General features: G+C 38.3%; 1 protein-coding gene across 1 annotated transcript; it reads right to left on the reverse strand.

Annotated features, from left to right (window-relative positions):
- Positions 1 to 790: 790 nt before the first annotated feature.
- Positions 791 to 22,130, reverse strand: ANAPC4 (anaphase promoting complex subunit 4). Its single transcript, XM_065634223.1, has 28 exons — positions 21,939 to 22,130; positions 21,198 to 21,303; positions 19,974 to 20,106; positions 18,645 to 18,719; positions 18,508 to 18,534; positions 18,366 to 18,410; positions 17,794 to 17,878; positions 17,290 to 17,400; positions 16,632 to 16,715; positions 16,287 to 16,373; positions 15,522 to 15,586; positions 15,385 to 15,427; positions 15,198 to 15,274; positions 14,669 to 14,769; positions 14,538 to 14,589; positions 14,178 to 14,233; positions 12,941 to 12,987; positions 12,098 to 12,154; positions 11,890 to 11,946; positions 11,252 to 11,345; positions 9,462 to 9,559; positions 8,896 to 8,957; positions 8,774 to 8,812; positions 8,585 to 8,686; positions 7,388 to 7,465; positions 6,418 to 6,588; positions 5,092 to 5,215; positions 791 to 4,715 (listed from the first exon to the last, which is right to left on the reverse strand). The coding sequence occupies exons 1-28, from the start codon at positions 22,044 to 22,046 to the stop codon at positions 4,500 to 4,502; spliced, it is 2,400 nt and encodes a 799-aa protein (XP_065490295.1). The 5' UTR covers positions 22,047 to 22,130; the 3' UTR covers positions 791 to 4,499.
- Positions 22,131 to 22,365: the final 235 nt, after the last annotated feature.

Here is a 22,365-nt window from a genome sequence, read left to right on the forward strand (position 1 = left end):
ATTTAGAAGACGTTTATTTCTAGGTACCAAAAAAAAAAATCCAGAACACTGATCTGCTTTACTCACTAGTTCATCTTCCTGCCTTAATAATACTTAAAAAAATAAAATAACTAGAAATTAGAGCAGCTATTATGTTGGTTTTCATGCAACTGATCGAAGTAACATCACCTCAAAATTAATACACAGTATTTGGAAACCACAGTGCCCACTGATGCCTTCCATCCTCTTTCTGCATTTCAATATTCTGAACATCACCAAAGTAGCTGGAACATTGAGTCTAGTACAGATTAGCTGTGAGAGAGGGGAACTTCACAAATACCACACTTTTCTAGAAGAGAAAGCAAAAAGCACTGTCTGTGTGCTTCTAGTCTAGTAGGATTCCACTACAAAGGCAACAGGGTTAATTCAACATATGGAAAGATAAAGTTTATTGTTCTTCAGATTACTGCAACATTTGAAAGCACTGGTATTTGTGCTATCCCCAGGAAACGTAGTAAAATAAAGACATGACCAGATGAACAAATTCCTTACCTTTGTTTCTGTGGGTCTCATCTGTTAAAGAGATGATCTCCAGTGTACCTGAGGGCAAGTCTTCATCTTCATTACAGAATTCTCTTGAAATTTCCAGGAAGCAAAATCAATCCCTGAAGACTTTTATTTTAATAAGTAATTTATGAAAAAAATGTACAGGGAAAAATGACTGCAGCTCTAAATCTCTAAAAGAATCACTAGGGTGAGAAAAAGAGGGTTTTATTCAAATTTTCAAGTAACTTTGGAAGAAGGCCTTGAACCTGACTTTCTCAGGCAGCTAGCATGTACCCTGATCTCCAGATTGTAGAATCAAACATTTTTCAGTCAAGGAAATAAATAATTGGTGTGTTCAAAGCAGAATAGACTCAATTACATGCTAAGAGAACTCCAACACCAGATCCAACACGCAACAGCTCTACTGAGATGGGACTGAATTTCTTCTGTATGACAGTAAGAGAATGGATTTGAAATCAGTCTTTTATTTATTTCCTATATAGGCCTTAAGTGGTTCTTTTCTTTTTCTCTTAGTAAGAATCAGCTCACTCTAGGAGGTAGCACTCCTGGTGAGAACTGTAAGAACTAAACTTGATAGGATTCTTCATTTTATCATCTAGGTTAAGTGTGAGAACTGCATAAAACCACTCAAAGTCTTCTGATTCACAGGAGCAGGTGTGACTACATAATTTGCAGAGAGCTGCCAGCAGAGCTGTAGAACTGCCAGCCAGGAGCAGTAGCCATGTTAATACCCCCTGGGGGAAGAATGCCGCAACACCCACACTACTTCTGTATCTCATTATAACTTACTTCAACCTTGGACTTTGCTGGCACCAATGGTCTCCAGACTGATTTGCTAGGAGCTCTATTACTTAAACTAGAGGTGTAGTTAAATATATTTTATCACCTACAAGTGGCATTTCTTCTCTTCCACTTACAAAGGTGGTATGTTTTTTTTTTTTCTTAGAGTTCTTCCACAGCAACATTCTCCATAGAGATCACTATGTCATTTTGCATCTCCATCCTTGAAATTCACCCTGTGGCAATTCCTTTCATCCTCTCTCCTCATTCATATGCATTCTTCCTGCTGCTTATTATGAAGCGATCTATGGTGAAGTCTTCCTACCCCTGTCCAAAATGTCCTTCATAGATTGCTACCATTGCTCCATGGCACAAGCTAAGCCAACTCTTCTGCTAAACCAGCTTGTGAAGCAAGAAATTAAGAGTCACAACTCCAAGAGTTACAGCTAGTTTAAGGTAGCAAGAGAATTCTTCTCGGATATTACTGCAGTATGTAACAAGACACATGAGCCATTTTTTCCTACAGATATTAACACAGGCCACAGAAACTTACTAAAGAACTTAAGCCATTACATAGATGGCTTTCCCATTCTTGCAAGGTTCACATGTAGCCTTAAAGCTTTTAAAGTAGGTTTTTCAAAGCCAAGTAACATTAGGACCAGCCGTAGGTATTGTTACAAAAATACACATCCCTTCTCTCCTCTACAAAAAGAAACAGTTAACTAAAGCAAGCTTTTGTCCGCTATTTCTCTCCATCCATCTCCTGCCTTTTCGAGCAGCTGGAGAGGTCACTTGTGGAAGCAGGTGTGAGTGCGCAATGAAATCCACGTAAGTGTAAAGAAACGGTCCAGGGCCCGGCCAGACTGTGAGGCAGAACAGCACCAGCTGGTGAGAGACTGAAGTAAAAACTCAGCCACGTGGCAAATCTTCAAGTCATGAAGATCAGGCAGAAAAGACATGGATAAAAAGGCCAGATAAAGGATTATACAAGGCAAACAGCAGGAAATAAAACAAAAGCTGCCCAAGATCTTTAAAAAAACCCCAGAAATGCCACATACAAAACAGGTAGACAAAAAAGCTGCAGCAGTAAATGATTCTTAAAGACCTAAAGATTAGTATTACAAAGAGTGGATTGTGTGCACAATTACTGAGAACATAAAAAGTTCTTTTGACTACAAAACTATCAAGAATGAGAACTGGAAGCAGAAAAAGGCTGAAAGAGCTTGCAGTTAGCACTGAAAAAGGGTGATGAAGAAGAGATCCACGTGGCAAGTGAGATCATCAGATCCACACAGCACCAAAATCCTGAACAACTTCTAAATCAAGTATTTCCTATCACCCTTTTGAAAACAGATGCATAAGCACATTACTGCACATTTATTATTACAGAAACCTGGTACCAAAATAAAAATAAGTTTGATAGGAGAAATCAGCAATGCATTCAGAAGCACTGACCTAAACCGGTGCATTCATACTATTTTACTGTGAAATGTAGAAAGCGTACACGCACTTATCCGAGCCAGAAGCAAAACTCCCATTGATTCAAGTACATCCAAGAAAACCGCAGATATCACCTCAGGGAGATTTCTGAAGGCCTTACCCCTGTGGCATGGGACACACCTGCTCTTAACACACATTGAGAAACAATTATGGGCAGCATAGATCAGATTTCCATATGCCCACAGACTAAAACTACTTAGCAGAAAGCACAGCAAACCAATTGTTTCTAAGCACTCTAGTGTGACAATTCTTTAATTCAGATCAGAAGCAGAAGTTTCCTGGAAGAACACAAGGCCTTAAGCTGAGTGGGTTCTGCTGCAGCAGTAATTTCTCATGAAGAGTAACTTACTCTACATAGAAAATCCACAATGCTTTTGAATGGGCATTTCTGCCCCTCCTGTCCTACAGCTTCACTGTGTCTTCAACCATAAACATCTGTTAGATGAGAATGTGGAACAGCAAGCAGCTTTCAAGGAGCTTGGTAAGGAAGGGAAAAAATAAGAAGTCTCTCTCAAAGCTGAACAGCTTTGTTTACAACCACCATCCCCAAAACAGTCCAAAAACTTCAGAAGTCCAGTTTAAAAACGTGCTACTTAAAAAAGGCATATTTCAAAGCAAGAGAAAGAGGATAAGCCTAGCATTTGATTTTTGCAATGCCAAATAGCAATTTCAGGAGATGTATTTAGTTTTGAAGCACAGAATGCATCACATGCATACAACCTGATCCTCATCACAATACAAGGTACCCTCACTATTCTGAAAGATCATGCATTAGCAGCATTGTTCATTCAGAGAGCTGATTTTTAAGCTAGTAGGGAAGAAGAAAACATTTTACATTTCTAAAACACTTTTTCTAGCTTCTAGCACTACACCCTTCCTACAGCAATATATGAATTAGCAAGGAACATGATTATGCTGAAGCCTATGCACAACATACAATATGCTATCAGAATAAAAAAAAATATACTCTCTGTTGTAACTTTTCATTACAAAAATACCAGATGGAGAAGACAGACCTTCAGGAACAATCTCACAGAAACTAGGCAGGCTGAGACATGGAAACATTTGACAAAACACATACACGCACAAATGTTGCACTGGGGACTAAAGAACTGCGTAGATGGAAATACTGTGTTACTGAGGATAGATGTCAGAGTTTTTAAAAGCATGTATCCAAGTAACAATTGCTCAGTTTTGTTGTCTAACCAGTCTTATGCTGATCTGCAAGCTTGTTGTTGGTCATACACACTGTGATATTTTGACTCTGCAGGAAGCTTCTGTACCCATTACTAGAACATGAAATCTGAGAAGAAAAGAGTTCAGTCCTGAGTTTTGTTGTTTTCACATACAAGTTCATTTTATCTTAATAACAGCATTCAAGACTGAACAGGTCAACTACAAAACATTGGTTGGTATTTCTTTTTCTCCTCGCCTATAAAAAAAATGCAAATGGAAAAGCTCTCAAGGAAGTGTAGTTCATACCAAACCACATGCCAGACAAAAAAGGGTCAAATAAACATGATCTAGAACACATACAGTCTTTGCTGAGAAGCAATACAGAATTCTGACACACAACACCCTACTACAGCTGCCTGAGTAGGTACAGGATACATCCTCTCAGCAGCCTGAAGTTAGATGACAGTCTTGTCCCTTTACCAGCATAAAAGCCTATGTCAAGGATCCAGACTTGATTCCTGTTCTTCAGTTTCATCAAGTAGTTCATCAGCAGATGTACCACACACATTGTCCTGGTTGTCTGCGGACTGATTTTGTTCATCAGGTTCCCCAGCTGCAATCTGAGTTGTTTCTTCTTCCTCTTCTTCCTCAACTTCCCCATCATCCTCTACATCCATCTCAAACACCCTCACATGACGGAGATTTGAACTCAGCTATGGAGACAGTAAGAAGTTTCCATTAATGAATAAATAAATAAAAGCGCCAATATTTTAAACGTTAGCTAACAGCTCTGAAAATAGCCTTTATCTTTGAAATGGAGCTCTCAAGGAAATTGGCAACTTTTTTATTGCTCTGCAGGCTGAAAAGTAAAGCAAGATCTATTAACTTCTGTTAAAGTTTTTCCATGCTGTATTTTGAGAGAGGTATGACTGTGTCCTGACACACTTATAAATAACAGATTTTGAGACAATAATATATTTGTTAAAAAAAGTTTTGATAAATCTCACTAAATTAGCGGAAATCACTCTCGCTAGTTATACCATATTTTCTTTAATAGTTTACAGGCTTGTTCACAGACACTGTACTTACCACACAGGAAACTTTTCTAATGCCATTTACAGAAACATACTGAGCTTTCATATTCTCCAGCACTCTCCACTGATTCTCCAAGAAAACAGTACGCGTGGGTATCTCATCACTTTGCTCATCCAGCCTGCAAATGGCAAGAAGAAAAGCACGAAGTTAGTACATAAGAAACAATTCCAGTACTAAGAAAAACCTCAGTCAGTCCAGTTTTTTATGTCTAAATTTTATTATATGATATGCAACAATCAGATAAGCATTTGAAACCATCATAACACCGCTGCAGATACTCTAGAGCAGGGGTCCAACTGCGGAGAGACAGCATGTTTCAACTGAGGTAAAATATCACTGCAGGTGAGAAGGGGGTTGTAAAGCCTGATCTTCCCCCAAGTAACAGGTACAACAGGAGGATGAGAATGGCCATCCTTCGAACGTCTCCTCGGCAACAAGAGGAGTTTCTGAACAAAGCTCTGGAGGTGATGCCTCCACTTACATAGACGTTTGGCCTCCATGACCTTTCAAAGATGTATCACTCGAGTTCACTCCCACTCATAAGGATTCTACAAAGGAACTCCCAGCCTATTACAGTGGCCAGGACTGGTTTGAACTGTTCATTCTTCAATACACAATCTCTTTGTGGCACAGAAAAAAATATTTACAGTTCAGTATGGCTCTTTATTTTGAGGTAAAAATGTATCTTAAGCAATCCACTAGAAAGGCACAGGGAGAAAAAAGAAAAAGCAGGTGAGGCACAACAACTAAAAGATTGGATTCACCGCCTGAACTACACTGGCAATTTGTGTGTGTGGGAGTGTTCACTTCCCCGATGCTCTCCTCCCTCTGTGCCAACACAGAGAGGCATCAATACTGATATTTCAAGGCTAATCTGACAATAGTTCTAAGTGTGACTGCTGCCAGGGTAAAAATGAAGAAATATCTATGTATCCTTATTACAAGGCAGAGGTATATAAGAAAATATGCTGAAAGCATCCTAAATTCAAGTATTCTGACCAGCAAAGTTAGCATTCTCTGAAGAAAAGAAGATTTCTGATTCTACAGGATATCTTCAATTGGTCCTCCCATTTCATGAGAGCCATGTACCCAGGTAGTATTCAGTCTCAAAAAAAGCAAAATCAACCCTGACCCAGCCCTCAAAAAAACACAAACCAAACTGTTCCGGAAGCTTCCATCTCCCCACCCTACTCTCCTTGGCATAAAAAGTTTTTGTCTTTAAAATATTTACACACACAATGCATGAATACACAATTAGAACATTTGCTTAATCTGCCTTTCAGTTCTGCATTCTCAGACTTGCTCAAAGTTTTTCAGTACCTTTTAGTAGAATCCCAGATAAATTCCCTGTCTTGGTCCTCATCTGTGTATACCAAAGACAAAGGCAGCTGAGCCAAGACTCTCTCCTTCCCCTCTTGTTCCACACTCTCCTTCAGAACTACAGTTACGGTTTCATCATCATAGAAGTGTGCATCTAAACAACTGTAGCACCTACAGGAAAAGAATTTAGAAAGCATCAAGGAATAAAAATGAATACAGAACTAAAATATTTTCACATTGCATAGCATTCATGTTAAAAACTATTCGGTAGTTAACAGTGAGTTTCACTGTAAACAATAAAAAAAAGTCAATCATGCAGCTAAGACACTGGAAGACAGCCATAACCACAGCAGCCTCCTGTATCACGCAGGAAAAATGATTCTTAATGGCAAAAGAAAAAAAGCAAACCATACATACACACAACCAAAAAAAAAAGGAATTTTTTTTTTTCCTTCTCAAGTGAAATGAAAGAAACAGTAAACACAGACACACCAAAGAAAATTTAGAAACACAACTGAAGGTACTGAGGGCAACCACATCTGGCCTTTCTACATGAAAAGGATGAGCTTAGTCTGTCATGCCTTCTAAGATGCCTTCATTCAGGTGTATCGAGTCTCACTCCATCTTGAAGAACATTACAGATACAAGCAAGAGCTGTTTCCAGGTAGCTTCATTTCTTGAACATGTGCTACAGCTCTAGTTTTCATCTGGAAAACTAAAATTTACTTGACCTTGAGATGAAGTGCAAAGTAAGACTCCCACAGTCCTGCAGCTTCATTCACCTGTGCCATTTCTTACAGCCTGACTCACCCAGGGACTACAAGCTGGTCCAGCGACTGCAGTAATAACTTGCAGGATAAAAGCCAAACTATAATACCTTAGAAGTTAGCTTAATGTAAAATAAACACTAGAAAACATGGTCTTCAGTTTAGCAATCTGCAATTCTAGAAGAAAAATCAAATATACTGACCTGGCGTCTGAGCTCTCATTTATACTGTTGTTCAAGAAGTTTCCAAAATCTACAGCAAGAATTCCATTACTGACAGACCTAGAAGAACAGTGTTCATTAGCTCAGTGACTAATTTCTTTTCCATTCACAGAGAATCCAAAATCTCCAACAGCAACTGCGGTGAGAGATGGTGTAAGCCTGTCTGAGCTTAAGACAATATACAGCTACGTCCCAAAGTGATGTAACTGGTCGATGGGAACCTTTTGATTTCTTCTGTCCCTCAGCAAAACATGACTAATGGAACCAAACGGGAAACTGGATCTGGTTTGTGGGATGCAGTTCTTCTTTGCTGAACTCAATTGTCCTAGTCTCAGGTCCGTTATGTTACTTGCTACTAAAATCTACAGAAAACAAGTTTAGACTGTTTTATCAATGTGGGAGGAAATAGGATGGAAACTACACCCCGAGGCTGTAATTTTGTCATCAGTGGCTCTCAAATGGAAACACAAAAGATGGATTCACCACCTGTTTTCTTCAGCAGTAAAACTGCTTTAAAAATTCCCACTCCTATCACAGTTCACTATCTCCTCAAATTAAATTACACAGATTATAAAAATCAGTATTTTACAGAGAGGAGGAGTTTTTGTTGTTTTCTAAACCCAGGGCATTTCGGCACTCCCACTGACAGAATGCATCTTACACAGTTGTATCAGCACAACTAGGCAGTGACAAACTGCCTCTTGGACACAGAAACTCCTGAAGGTACACAAAACTACACCCTAAAGAGGTGTAGTCAATTTGTTGCACCTGAGTCCACGTCCCATTTTTCTTCAGAATATTAAGTTACAGGCTGCAAGGGGTTAATCATGAATATTTACAGTAAGACGAAGCAATGCTGAAAGCATGATTCCCTGTAATTTTTCACAAGTTTGCACAAACAAGTAATTCTGGGAGGAGCAAAACTAAGGGAGCCTGATTTTTTTTTTCTAAGCCTAAAATCATCTTGGGTCCGTGATCCAATTTTCTGAACCTAATACAACACAAACTCCTGCTGCGATTTCCTGCCATGCTTCCTAATGTCCTCCTAATTTTCTCTAGTATCCAAAAAAGCTTGTATTCATGCTGCTCATTCCTTCTTTTTACAAAAAGATTAAAATTGTAATTGTCTCTCTATCCACGTGCCGAAGCTCACAAACTACTTCTCTCTTTCTGTCTTACCTGGAAGTATCAGTATGTCTCCTCAGAATGTATATTTTAGAAATAGAATTTTCTAATATGGTGAAGAGAACATAATGTATATTGGATGTTTTCTCATTCCACCTGTAATGTGGGAGAAGGAAATAAACAATTAGGTCACATTTTAATAACTGGTAAATGACACAGAACAAGGAACAGCAGCATACTTACAGAAATGGTAATTTAAATAATTGAGGTGTGGAATCTTCACTGAAAAGGAAAAAACAAGCCAGTTTATAAAATGCTACTGTAATTTTGTACAATTGAGTTTTAGAAATAACGTAAAGAAATACCTTTGAGAAGTTTTGTAAAGAGACATGCAGACTGCTTGATGCACTGACTTTCCAATTACATCCTAACAAATATAATGAAAATACGCCAAAAAATGCAGAAAGTTATTCAATATTATACAGCTTTTTAAGACAAAAACCAAACAAATAAACAAACACATCTGAGTACATCTAAAAGAGAAATCCACCAATGTTTCTGCTGGAATAAACATCCCTCATGCAAACACTAGTGTCACTTGATACGCCTGTTTCATGTTTCTTCTTAATGTATACACTAACATACTGCTGACTAACACAGGTATCTAGTACATAGCGCATACAACCAGCTAATTAACCTTAAAAATACATCCCAATAATGTGGGAACAAAAGACACAAAACAAAAAATCCCCCATTATGCTCAAAGGCTTGAGACACCCCGGCAGTGGTGAAGCTTCACTACACGCTGCCACCTAAGTTGTAGGCACTCAAAAGCAAAAGATTAAAACTTGGAGCCTTACTAAGCATGACCACTATTTTCAGTTGACTGCTACCCCTAAAAGAAAGTTATCATTTACATAATGGAACTTACCGCTGGCTTTTGTAAACACTGATCAATGACCCCTTCCATTTGCCTTTTGACGAAATGCAGTGACTTCTCAGGATAGTAGGGAAACAGAAGTGGACTTTCTGGAAACAGATAAAGTTAATTTTAAAAATGCTTGTACCTCTTTAAAGTATACTACACTGCTATTATAGTGAGAAGTTGGAATGAGGCCAGTTGAGGGTCAGTAGGATGATCACAGGGCAAGAGCATGTGCTTTACGAGAAGCTGAGGGGGCTGGGTTCATTCAGCCTAGAGAAGCAAGGGCTAACAAGGAGGAACCTGTTGGTCTCTTCATCTGCCTTAGGAAAAAATCATTTTCAAAGCCGCACACAGAGAGAGGAGATGATGTAAGAGTCACAAGCTCCAGCAAGGGAAATTCCAATCAGATATAAAGAAAAAAGGGCTGGTTAGTCACTGCATCAGGGTGCCCAGAGGGGCTGCAGGGTCTCTACCCTTGCAGGCCTGGAGGACTTGACTGCACAAAGCCTTGAGCAACCCAGCCTGGCTTCAAAATCAGCCCTGCTTTGCTTGGATTAGGTGACTGACTAAATTATTCCCTGATTATAAATTCTAACTCGAGCAATTAACTGCATTACAATACAAAACGAGATAAATGAATGAGAAATGGAGGTCTGCCTGCCCCTTCAGCTTTTCTTCACAGTCCATTCAAAACTGCAAAAAGGCAGAATTGCATTTACCCAAGAGCCAGAAACACAGGTGTCATAAAATATCTTGTTTAATATCTTTGCAACAATTTACATACTTTTTGTAGTAGCTATGATTTGGCTTCAATAGGACTGATTGGTTCTTATGAAATACTTTGTAAGAAGACATTTAGGCTTTGAGATAAATCTCGCTACTTATTTTAAGTACATAACCTGTTTCTTTTCCAATGTTTAGCCAGAAAAATGATAAAAATGACATCAACCAACCAACAAAATAAAACACCAAAGAGCAGAAAGTGTCAATGACAGAAGCATTACTTGTCCTATAAACCTCACAGTTCTGAGAGTGAGACAAACACCTAAATATTTGCCAAATCAATACTAACAAAACCAGTTACACTTCACGTCTACAATCACAAATCTTGGGTAGTAACAGAAATGACCAGTCAAGTAGTCTACACATTTAAAGTATCAAACATATTTTCAAAGTATGTTTAAAAATACATTTTCTAAATATGACTTTGCCAAACAAAAATGTTACCATTTCTCCCCTCTTTATTGAATTAAATAAGCAGAAAAAGGCAGCCTACATAGCAAATTCTGTTACAGACAGCTTACGTTGTGGCAGTTTTACAGTCTATGATCCCTAAAGGTAAACAAGAATCATTTTCACTATCAGCTTGTTAGAATAGGTTTCTTCTTTTCCACCACTAATTAATAAAATAGTCTCAGACTACAGTCAAAGAGAACAAGTTAGGACACTTCCCCTAGGTATGACCTAAGTGTAATCATTACTTCCTCAAACTGGAATTAAGATCTCCTAAAACAGATGTCTCCTGGGATTTCTTCCAAGCCAACACTTCTGAGACTGGTACCTAAAAGGTAGGAAACTCCTAATACCCAGAAAATGGTAGTTAATTGGGTAAGCAGCTACATAAAAACTGTGGAAAATAATAAGGTCCATTTATTTTATCCTACTCAGATGGAGACCCATGACTAACACTATAAAAATAATAAATAAGCATTAAAAAAACAGATTACTCTTCTACATTTGTTACAGTCTATGTATATCTTCAGTTCACTTTTACTTTTTACTAAAGCACACGTTACCTTTAAGATGAGTACTATTTTTAAGAAAGTTAAACCACTGGTTTCCCTCTGTATTGGGTGGTGACACAAGGTCATCATCTTCATCTTTCAAGTACTAGAAAAGAAACAGATGTTTGTTAAGACTGCATTTTAAGAATAAGGGACATTAGAATCCACCTCCAATACTGCTCCTTACCAGTCTGTTAAACATTTCTTCTTAATTTAACATGCGCTACTCTTAAAACTAAATATTCTACCCCTTCTTGAAACAATAAGAAAAATCAACTACTGTCTAAGATCATATAGTGATATTTCCATAAGAAACTGACTTTTTATATGAAGTTTGAGCATAAATGTTTCGAAATCCACTGATTAATGGCATAAAGACAAACACATTTCAGTTTTACATTACTGTTGCTACCTGTGAAGAACTACCATCCTTTTCTTAAAATACAACATCTGTAAGATAAGACTGTGTTTTCAAACACTCTTTTTCATAATAACAGTGGAAAATAATTAAAATACTGTCATTTACCGTTACTGGAATGGGGAACATAGAGCAAAAGGGACAGAGAAGAAAAGTGGGCACAGCTTTAAAAGCTTCTCCATCTAAGGATTTCATCATTTACTCTTTTCCCACTTACTCCCTAGTTCTTTACCTGGCCAACTCTTTCCACATTGAAGTATTTTCCTTTACGATTGTAAAGTTCTGGTGCCTGAAAAAATAATGGAAACAAACTCATTATTTAAACCCAAAGTTAATGAGAAAAAGATGATTGAATTATTTTATTACAGGATTTTTCTGATTCAATTCTTGGCAGCAAAAATACAGTCAGATGCTGCACTTGGCAAACCAACATAACTTACCTCATTGAAGTGTTCAGTTAGAAAATCAGCAACAAACGTGATATCTTTTTGAGTCATCTAAAAGAAAAAATAAAGAGTGAAAAAGGAAAAGGATAAGAAATACATTTCAATGAGGAGAGAACGCCTGTTCTGTAACTACCTCCCTCGATCTCCTGGCCGTGCTCCTGTTACACAGCCCTGGTTACTCCTGGCTGCCAGGGCACACTGCTGGCTCCTGCCCAGTCAGCATCCAGCAGCACCCCCAAGTCCACCTCACAGAGCTGCTCCCTGGCAGCTGGGGCCCTGCTGGGCCACTGCAGGGGATTACTCTGCCCAGGACAGAACCTCATACTCATCCTTGTTGAACTTCAGGAGGTCCCTGTCTGTCCATTCCACCAGGCTAATCTATTGCCTGCTGGAAGACACCTCTGCCCTGGAGCGTAGGAACTGGTTCGCCCAGTGTGACGGTGTCAGTAAACCTAATGCAGGTGTAGTCACAGAATCATGGAATGGCTGGGGTTGGAAAGGACCTCTAGAGATCATCTCCTCTAGCAGGGCATTGGTAAAGATGTTAAAAACCCACTCCTCTTAACTTTGTAATTTAGGGCATCTAAAGAGCTGCTATACACAGAGGTCTGACATTCACATACAGTTTGCTAAAAAGAGTAGTATTAACAAAGCAGCTGAAAAAGAAATTCATGCGAGACAGCATATTAGCGTGAATCTGCAGGCACCAACTTTCTGACAGAAATGACACAGACACCATCCTTTAAGTTTTGGAACAAAAATAAACCTTTAATCTTGCCCTCTAAGTCAAGCAGAATACAGAGTATACCACCATTTATTAGAAAATGTTACTATTACCTTGTTCAGCTCTGGAAGCACATGATCTTCTGACATCCTCAACATGGCTGAGGGAAAAATTATATTTTTACTGCATCAATATTAATACGTTTTCCTAATATTCTTAATTTCCAATGCCTACGCAATAAGACTCTCTTGATAAACAGGAAAGTAATTTGTCAGAAGTAAGAGAGTCTGGAATGAAGAATATGAATTGAGACTGAAATCAAGCCTCACTTGCCCCACCATCTTACAATACGAATCCTGGAGAATTTTTATCTTTAATCTTTTCCAACTGCATCATACCCTCTACAAGACTGAGATAAGATTATTATAAAAAGGGTTCATATGAATTTATTCTTGTACATACTGAGAGCAATAAAATGGATATATACAAAATAAACAAATACTGTCATGCCCAGAGTAATGTGTTTTAAGAGATTTGCACAGAAGTAATTTTAGATCAGTGAGGCTTAGATAAGCAGTTCTCTGTTTAGTTTCAACACATGTAAACACACTAAACATTTAAATCAAGTTCTCATGTTATGACAGAGAACTCTGACAGTTCTGCTTTCTCCAATTTTTAAAATTAAATTTATTGTATTCCTGCTAGTAAGTGCTAAAACTGCATTTCTAGTGCTTTTACAGTGTCTGGTAAGACTAGTAAAGTAGCTCCAAAAAGACCAATTAAAAATTGTAAACCTACTAATAACCGCTTTATAAAAACAAGCAGGGTAAAATACAGCGTTCTGCACATCTCTGTAACATTTTACCTGCAGCTACCAGCTACAATTGGAGGTGGCTGTTAAGTGCATCCAGACATTCAGGGACTGTTTACATCTGTGGGTGACCTTACAGCTTAACCAGGTCTCCACAGGGGAAGCAAGTGACAGAGTAAAAACAAAAAAAAAAAGTAAATTTGGTATAAACTAAATAAAGGCTTTTAATTTCTCCAAGTCAAGACGAGCAAATTGCTCTTGAAGCAGATAACAGTCTGCATTAACATTACAGGATAAGCATACACAATACCCACTGTACGCACACAAAGTTCAATTGAGAACTATCAAATTTATGATCTATGTGTTTAATATTATAATTATTCTTGTCACATCAACTGTAACCTTTTAAATGCCCAGAAATTTTCTATGATAGAAATAAATAAATGATTATAACTAAGACTGGCTTAATTACTTGCTGACACTTCCAATGCTTACAACACAAAACAGATACCAGATGCTTACTATATTATCACACTTACCAACATACAGCCATCGAAAAAATGCTTTGAAGTTTTTCATACTACTGTCAATAACTCTGAGCAAGAAAAAAGAAAATAAATTACCAGATCTAAATGTCACAAGCTGCTCCAGGCTTAAGTCCCACCTTTACTACAGAAAGGCCTGCAAGCACTACCAATTTTTTAAAAAATGCCTGGTGCAACCTTCCAAGTAAGACTGTTCTTGGGGTCTGAGTCTATGAGATGCAGTGAGACAAGGTAAAGCTACCACCAGCAGAGCAGCCTTGTTCTCCCAACCTCCTCAGTTCCCAGCCATATGCTTCCCCTAGGACACAAGACTCAAAAGGTATATTTTAAAAATTCTCTGGACTTTATACTTACTGAAGCAGCTCATTTGCTTTCAGGATGAAAGAACCAACAGCAGTAATAGCATCTGCAAAAAGAGCCAACCATTACTATTAAGCTTTCAAAAGTGAAATCAGAGTGCGTAAGTAGCACACACGCTACTGTACCTTCAATTCCGGATGCATCTAATCCCAGAGACTCATATTTTTGTTTCCATAAAGCCATTCCTTTCAATTCACTCAAGTGGTATAATAGTGCCTCAGAGCCACTAGAAAAGCAGAGCAGAGAAATATAATTGTTTAGTCAGCCTTTGGATATTCACTGCTTCCTTGCATGCTACATTTTTATCACTTAATGTGCGAAGTGGAGAGCTTTATAAAGTGGCCTGGCATATAAGAGTTAAAGCATCACTTCACAGAAAAGCACATACTGTCCTAATGATTTGAACCACCACACAAAGCTGGTGTGAATATTTTGCATATATCCTATAAACACATCACACAATGATACACAGGTGATGTATCACGGAGATCTTTCAAAATACTTCAATAGCTCTCCATTACCCAAAAGTAAATGAGTACATTTTGCCATGATCACGGTCTCTGCACCAGCACATGTACATACAAAGAACCACCGATACAGCATCCTGCCTTTTAGCCATTTTATCTATAATCCATTGGACATTCTGTGACTTACCTCTGCAAATGACTAATGACCAACTTCTGTATACTGGAATAGGAAGACTCTATGGACTGACCAAGTTTTTTTAAACCCTGTAACAAACGAAATACAAGCATATAATAATGTTCCGTTAACTTCACAGAACAGTGATTAAAATATATTGAAATAGATTATTTTAATATGTTAAAAAGTATTAACATACCTTTACTGTCAGTTGGTTCATTAGTAATGCCTGAAGTTCCAGACTGAAGAGGGGTGGGGGAGAGAACCAAACATGCATTAATTTTGTATTTCAATATCAAATGTAAATACGTGCTCAGATAAAACAACTGTAACTACCTTGCTTTGCCCCATAACAACAGCTGCATAAACTCATCCTGAACAGAAGTGGTTGTATTCTTTTCCTGTCAGTCAAAATGATTGAAATAGATTGATAAGAGAGATTAAATCCAGGCTACCAAATCATCTTACGAACACTTCAATTAAAATAGATCAGAAAACCCACCCATATACTTGAATGTTGAAATCAGACTAGTGACCACTGGAAATTTTCTGGTATTTGTTTTCAGCTGTATTACCCAGTAAAAATTATAAGCAGTTTTCCATCACCAATAATCTATTTTTTAAAAATAAATAAATTATTTTATTAGTTTGACTTCTAGCCATGGCCAGTGAACCCAAAATTTAAAGAAATCCAAGAGTATCTTATCATGGCTGTTATATGGGCTCTATTGAACTAGGTGTAAGTGCTGGGGGGCCATTACTTAACATTTGCAGTATTCAGTTTATCAATGACTGAAGTACAAAAAGCACAACCTTAAATAGAAAGCAACCAATCAACAGCTGTGCGAGCTGAAAACTATCACTTTTGAATAACTTAGAATAAATAAAATAAAGAAGTATCACAATACAGTTGTGCTTGATTGTGCTCTTTAGCGTCAGAGCACTTGACACACAATAGGTTCCAGGCTGCCTCTGAACTTCGAGATTGTTATCTGGAGGCATTATGCTTAAACAACAGTAAGATATGCAGTATGTTAACGTGAACAACAGAACTACAGAAAAAAAAAAGTTTTTCCAAAAGAATGGTTAACATCGCAGTACCTGTACAAACTTTGTTAGACGTGAGTCCATCTGCATCAATATTTCTTCCCACGCTTCACACATGCACGTCAATGACAACTTTATATACTGTAACACAGACACACACTTGCATGTTACTCCCTTTTTCCAGCCTTCAAAACACATGCAAGAACTGGATGTTACAATACAAAGGGGAGACATACTGAAAATATTATATAAAATTTATTATCAAATTCCAAGTTAGACCTCTACATTGACTTAAAACCAACTTAAGCTTCCTACTAGAAAACATATTTTTACTTGTGTTAAGAATATAGAAGCTGGTAAGAACTGTGATATTAAAAAGATTTCATAACACAACTGTACCTGTAACAGAGTTGAAATGTGAGTAAACTTCCGGGCCATCCGAGTTACCTCAGGTAAGTAACTTGATAATAGACTAGTGTCCAGCTGTAACAAACAAAACAAGCAACAGTTCACAGATGATTTGTCTTTTAAGAAATTTTAGACTACACAAAAGACCAACGGGAAGGACTCACAGAAAAACTGTTGTTTCTCATTTCCTTAAAGCTGATTTTAAGAGGGTAATACACGTAATTCAAAGGGGCAATACATGTTTTTAATATGTCTATAAAAACGCCTGATAAATTTCCTCATTTCGGAGTTCTAACAGTAATAGTTTTAAGGATGACTGTTCTGGACAGACTGGATAATCAACAGCACCACTCCTAAGCCGTTGCGTTCAGAATAAAGAAAATCTGAATAAGTGCAACTTTAATTGAATAAATTAATGTCATATTTAAAGTAATATTTTAAAAGAATGCCTCAGATCATCATCATCAGTCTCATCAGTGAAACTGCATGTTAACATCATAAATCCAAAAGTTAAATCGGGGTGAATTTCAGAGAGGCTGGAAGCAGATCGTGGTTTTTATGAAAGTAATGGAAAAGCAAGAAAGCTACCAGAAAGTAATTTAAAAAGCAGTTTTACTTTTAAAGAACGTTTTAAAATTACTTTACTTGCCTGAAAATATGTTATCTCTGCTTCGCTGTCTGAAGAGTCTCGTATCTCTGTAATAACCGATAGCGATTTCAAATCACTAGACAAACATAATCCACGACAAGAACCTGCCACCTGAAGGAATCCAGTTTAAAAATTAATTAAATATTGCATTTCCCCTAAGATGTATTTACTGCTCTAACACATTCACATATAAAGAAGGCTGCATTCAACAACATGTAAAAACGAAGTGCAATATTCAGGTATTGTTCAGGAACAAAAAGAACCATTTTACTGTGGATTAGTGTTGAACTTTGTTTCATTTGAAACAAAATGTTAAAATCATCAGAGTGAGAATGTCTCTCCAGTGATAACCACACAACCCAATGGAGTGAAAGAACTATCCCACTCTTTAAATTGCAGTAACCCAGTTTCACTTATATGTAAGCATACATACGTATTTTTCCTTCAATTCAGCTGTAGTTTGATATATTATGAAGATAAAACATGGAAAGGAACAGAACGTACCCCAGTGACTGTAGCAATCTTGAACATTCCATAAGCATAAATCTCAATAAATCCTGAGCTGCCACCAAGGACCAGAGCATTAAGCCTATAAAAACAGAAGAATGTGTGTTGATGAGCACACTGAAACAAATTCTAATGCATACGAATATAATTCTTAATACTTCAATTCCATCCTTTTACTAAAGATCCTCTAAAGAATCACTGAACAATAAGAAATACTGTACTACTGTCTACGATCCAAGAAATTTAAAAACAAAACAAAAAAATATTCACTTGGATGAGCTTAAGTACCACATATAACATAGCCTTCAAATTAACCCAAATAAATCATCTTCTAAGGAAAAGAAGATATGGCACAAACAGCAGCTGCTGATAAAGGTGTAAACTGATGAAGACTTTTTTAAAATATATTTTTTGAATTTTATCTTTGTACATGAAAAAAACAGACATTCCGTACCCTTTCTCCAGGACCCTCAAAAATAGGTTATGAATAACTTAAAAGTAAACTCACTTATCCATTATTTTATAGCTTAAAAAAAAAAAGCCACAAAATCCCCATATACGGAATTTACCTTACATCACCCAGAAGTTTCATAATCTCATCTGACTTTTCTTCACTGAAATACAAAACACGATTGAGATTTATGTAGCTTGTCTCAATACCAGAAAACAAAATAAGAAGAAAAAGAGAGATATAAGATGACAATTTCTTACCTGAAAATTTTTGCAGTGGTACTGTAACTGAAAACAAAATTATTATTCTCAACCACGAGCATCTGCAGAACATTAAAGACAAATAACCAAAACAATGACAAATTGTACCTTCTAAAGCTTACTAGTATAATGCTTACTTTTTTGGTAGTGCTGGTAATTTAGGCAAAAGAAGATTTGATTCATCCTCAGCATTGTAAAAGGAAGTGAGAACACTGAAAAAGAAATGACTGTCTTTACTACCCAAGCTGTAAAAATGGGGGAGAATTTCTTTTTCACTTCAAAAGTTACAGCATATATTCAATATGTCACATATATTAAAGAGTTACAAGTATCAGAGGATAATCCCTTATGGGACCTTTAATAATTTATCAAATTAATAAAACAAAACTGACAATCTTTTCAGTTTTCATCAAAAGAGAATATAAAGTTTGTATCTGCTGGCTCAGTAGTTTGCCACCAAACTCCTTATCACCTGTAATGCAGTTACTGACTGAGGCTTTCTGTTTAAACCCTGTACAACCCTGCAGTACAACCTACTCACACCTCAAAAAATCTTCACTATAAAGACGTAATACAACGAGAGGAAGACTAAAGTGCAACACCTAATACCACACCTTCAACATGCCAGAAGGATGAGATTCCCCGTAAGGGGAGATAAGTCTATCCGCATCAGGAACAGAATGCTAGAGGGATTTCAGATGCACTTATCTTCTTGCTGTTCTACGATTGGTGTTTCCTGGAGGTGGGGATGAAAACCCCAAGTCAGGCTGACACCACCTCCCCTTTTTTTTTTAAAAAAAAATTATTTAATTATTGTCTGGCACTGCAATAAGGTGCATAACAGAGTTTTTTATAAGACCACAGAAATAGGCACCACGATGTCCCCCGGCTCACAAGTGCTGCTGAGAATTGTCTAACGCCACAGCGCTCATGGTCACTAGGGGCAATCTGACTTCCTGAAGCAACAGAATTGCCAGTGGGCCTGGATGTAACACCAAAGGCACATCGTGAAAGACGTAAGCACCAAACTAAATATCTTGAAAGCACAAGTGAAGAAGGATTTAAATATAACACTTATTCTCACCAACAAAATAGACAAACATAATAACATTATTATAATTAGATTTTAACAAATTAATTGATATTGAAGTAAACTGGATCAGTAGCCAGGTTGTACAAGCTAATGCTAGATTAAGCAGCTCTTAAGAGGTGGGTGCTCAAGATCATGCTGAAATTTTTATGTATAATGTAAAGAACCACAACTCTAAGACACGAGCTTTAACAAGCAGCATATGAAAAGTGTCTGTTCTAACCAAAAGGAAAATTTTAGCCAAGTGGTAACAAAAAGACACAGCTATGTAATATCATATTATTTTATATGACTGCTTGTAACAACCTAAATATAAATTATTAGTAAGGTGGCACTACATAGCCCATAACTGACTTCTAGAGTTTTTCAGACTCACCTGCTTTCCTCAGTTACCTCCATCCAATGCATGTAAGTAATAGATGAGTCCACAGAGAAGGAGTGCAAGCTTTCAGGTTTTTCTACATCACATAGAATAATCCGCTTGGTATCATTAAGGCCAAAAGCCAAAACTAGAGAAAGATGAGTAAAACATATAAATGGCCAACATGCAAAACTTTGTAGTTACTTTATACTGAATTAGAAAATAATGTGTCTTCAAAGCCAACTACTGGATAGAATTTTCTTTTTGTCTATTTATAGTCCTTCCAAAGTATCATATGAAACCTCCTCATTAAAATTAAGGTTTGAACTCCTATCATATCTTAGGTGATAAACTTAAGTCAAAGGCATGATTCCACAATTATTTATCTACATGTTGAACTGAACACACTTCTAACACTTCCAACACCAGCTCTTATAAAGCAGAGGCTTCAGTTTTTGCAATTTTGAGGCCAAAATTACATAGACTGTTCACCAGGAAGATTAGGCTTTTGTTACAACAAAATACAATTTAAGACTTGCAGAGCAACTTTTCCATCACCTTCTTCTGAACTTTATTAACCATAAAAGCATATGGCAAGCCAAGGTTCCCTTGCTTACTTCCTTGTAATCACAGGCAATGAGCTTAAAAATAAGTTTCTTAAACTCCTCCTATCATAATACACAGGCATTTTCACCCACATGTCGTGGCAGAAGATTGTCACCATTCTCCAGCCTCTAATGAGTCAAAAAAAGGAACTAATTTCCAACTTAGGTTTATTAAGGTGCTAATTTCAACATTATTTCTGTTGATAAGAAAAAGTCTGTTTTTTTTTTTTCCTTCTCTGGTATCTTATTAGAGCAATTTTAGCCTCTAAAGTTCAGCCTATGCTAAATAAGCTAAGCTCTTCAGTCAACTCTGATCAGACAGCCTCTGTACTCCCACAATAAATTTTGTCATTCAAAGAAAAACATGGCACTTAGGAACTGGAATTTTTGCTATACCTTCGAAAGCAGTACTTTGGACATCAAGTCACCTTGCAAATCTTTCTTGCAATTGCTTTCAACAGTGTAACTCACTCCATTACTTTGAATAACCCTACATAAAATTAAGCTACCCTTCTCTTCAAACACGGTTTACTTTAAAATTTCTTTCACAGATAAGAGGTACTATCACCACAACTTTCATTGTTTTCCAATGGGATTTTTATTGCACCGTATCACCTCATATACTTGACATTACTTTTGCCATCTGGTCTCCAAGCAAGAGCAGTCACTTCTTTTCCCGTATTTTCGTTTGGAGGCAAACTCCACACCCGTTGAAAGTTTGCAAGCCGATGAAGTAAAACCTACAAAGCAGACATGTTGAAGACAGAAAAATAAACCGCGTTCTCCCATCGATACCAGTTTGTAAAGCAGCTCAAGATACACTTTTTTACCATTTGTAATAACTCCTGCATCTTATATATTTATCACCTGTTCCTCTAGTAGGTGATTCACTTCTGTGTCACTTTGGAGGACAGTATGCTGTTTACTATACAGGAACACAGAAATAAGCTGTGCCTTGTATAAGCCCACGGGCTGTAACCAGCAGGGGTTACCCGCAGCTTTCCAGCAAAGACGGACTGCAAGCACAAGTCTGTCTACACGCACGATCGCAAACAGCAGTTCCAGGTAAAAAAATACCTGAAAAATAGATTTAATTTACATAGGAAATTTCGTGTGCTTCAACATCCCCCACATGCGGGCACTGAGAGCATCATCAGTGATTTGTCTGGAAATCAGAAAGCAAAACGGGCAGTAAGCATGGATAAACTTGATAAAAAACCCTGCCATTCCTAAGTGCTTGGCTTAGCTTGCAAGAATTCTGCCACAGACAACAGCAAAGGCACCTCAGCGACTGCGCACGACAGGCGGCGTTCTCCTCCCCCGCTCGGCGCCCCGGGGCCGCCCCGCACGCACGCACTCACTCACTCGCACTCACCTCCCCCGCCCGGTTGGCCAGGGCGATGAGGTCCCTCTTGGGGGACCAGGCCATGAACACCACCTCCTGCGGCAGCTGCTTCTCGCCCACCTGCCGGAACGCGGGCATGGCGGCGGGGCGCTCGGGCCGGCCGCCGGCGCTCCCACCAGCGGCCGCCGAGCCCCTTTCCTCCCGCGGGCCCCCCCCGGCCCCAGCGCGCCGCCGGCCTGCCGCGCTCCCGCCCGCCGCTCCCGGCTTCCGGAGGCGGCGCTTCCCGCCGCGGCGCCGGTTGGGCCCGGACGGGAGCGGGGCGGCAGCGCGGGGAGGCCGGGCCAGGGCCCCGCCTGCCGTGCGCCCCTGGGCGGGTCCCGGGCTCGCCCCGGCGGGCTCGGCTGCCTGCCCTCGCCCTGCAGCGGTGCCGCTGGGAGCCGGTGTCACAACGCAGCTG

This window comes from Caloenas nicobarica, chromosome 4 (assembly GCF_036013445.1).
Source record: "Caloenas nicobarica isolate bCalNic1 chromosome 4, bCalNic1.hap1, whole genome shotgun sequence".
Classification (NCBI taxonomy): Eukaryota; Metazoa; Chordata; class Aves; order Columbiformes; family Columbidae; genus Caloenas; species Caloenas nicobarica.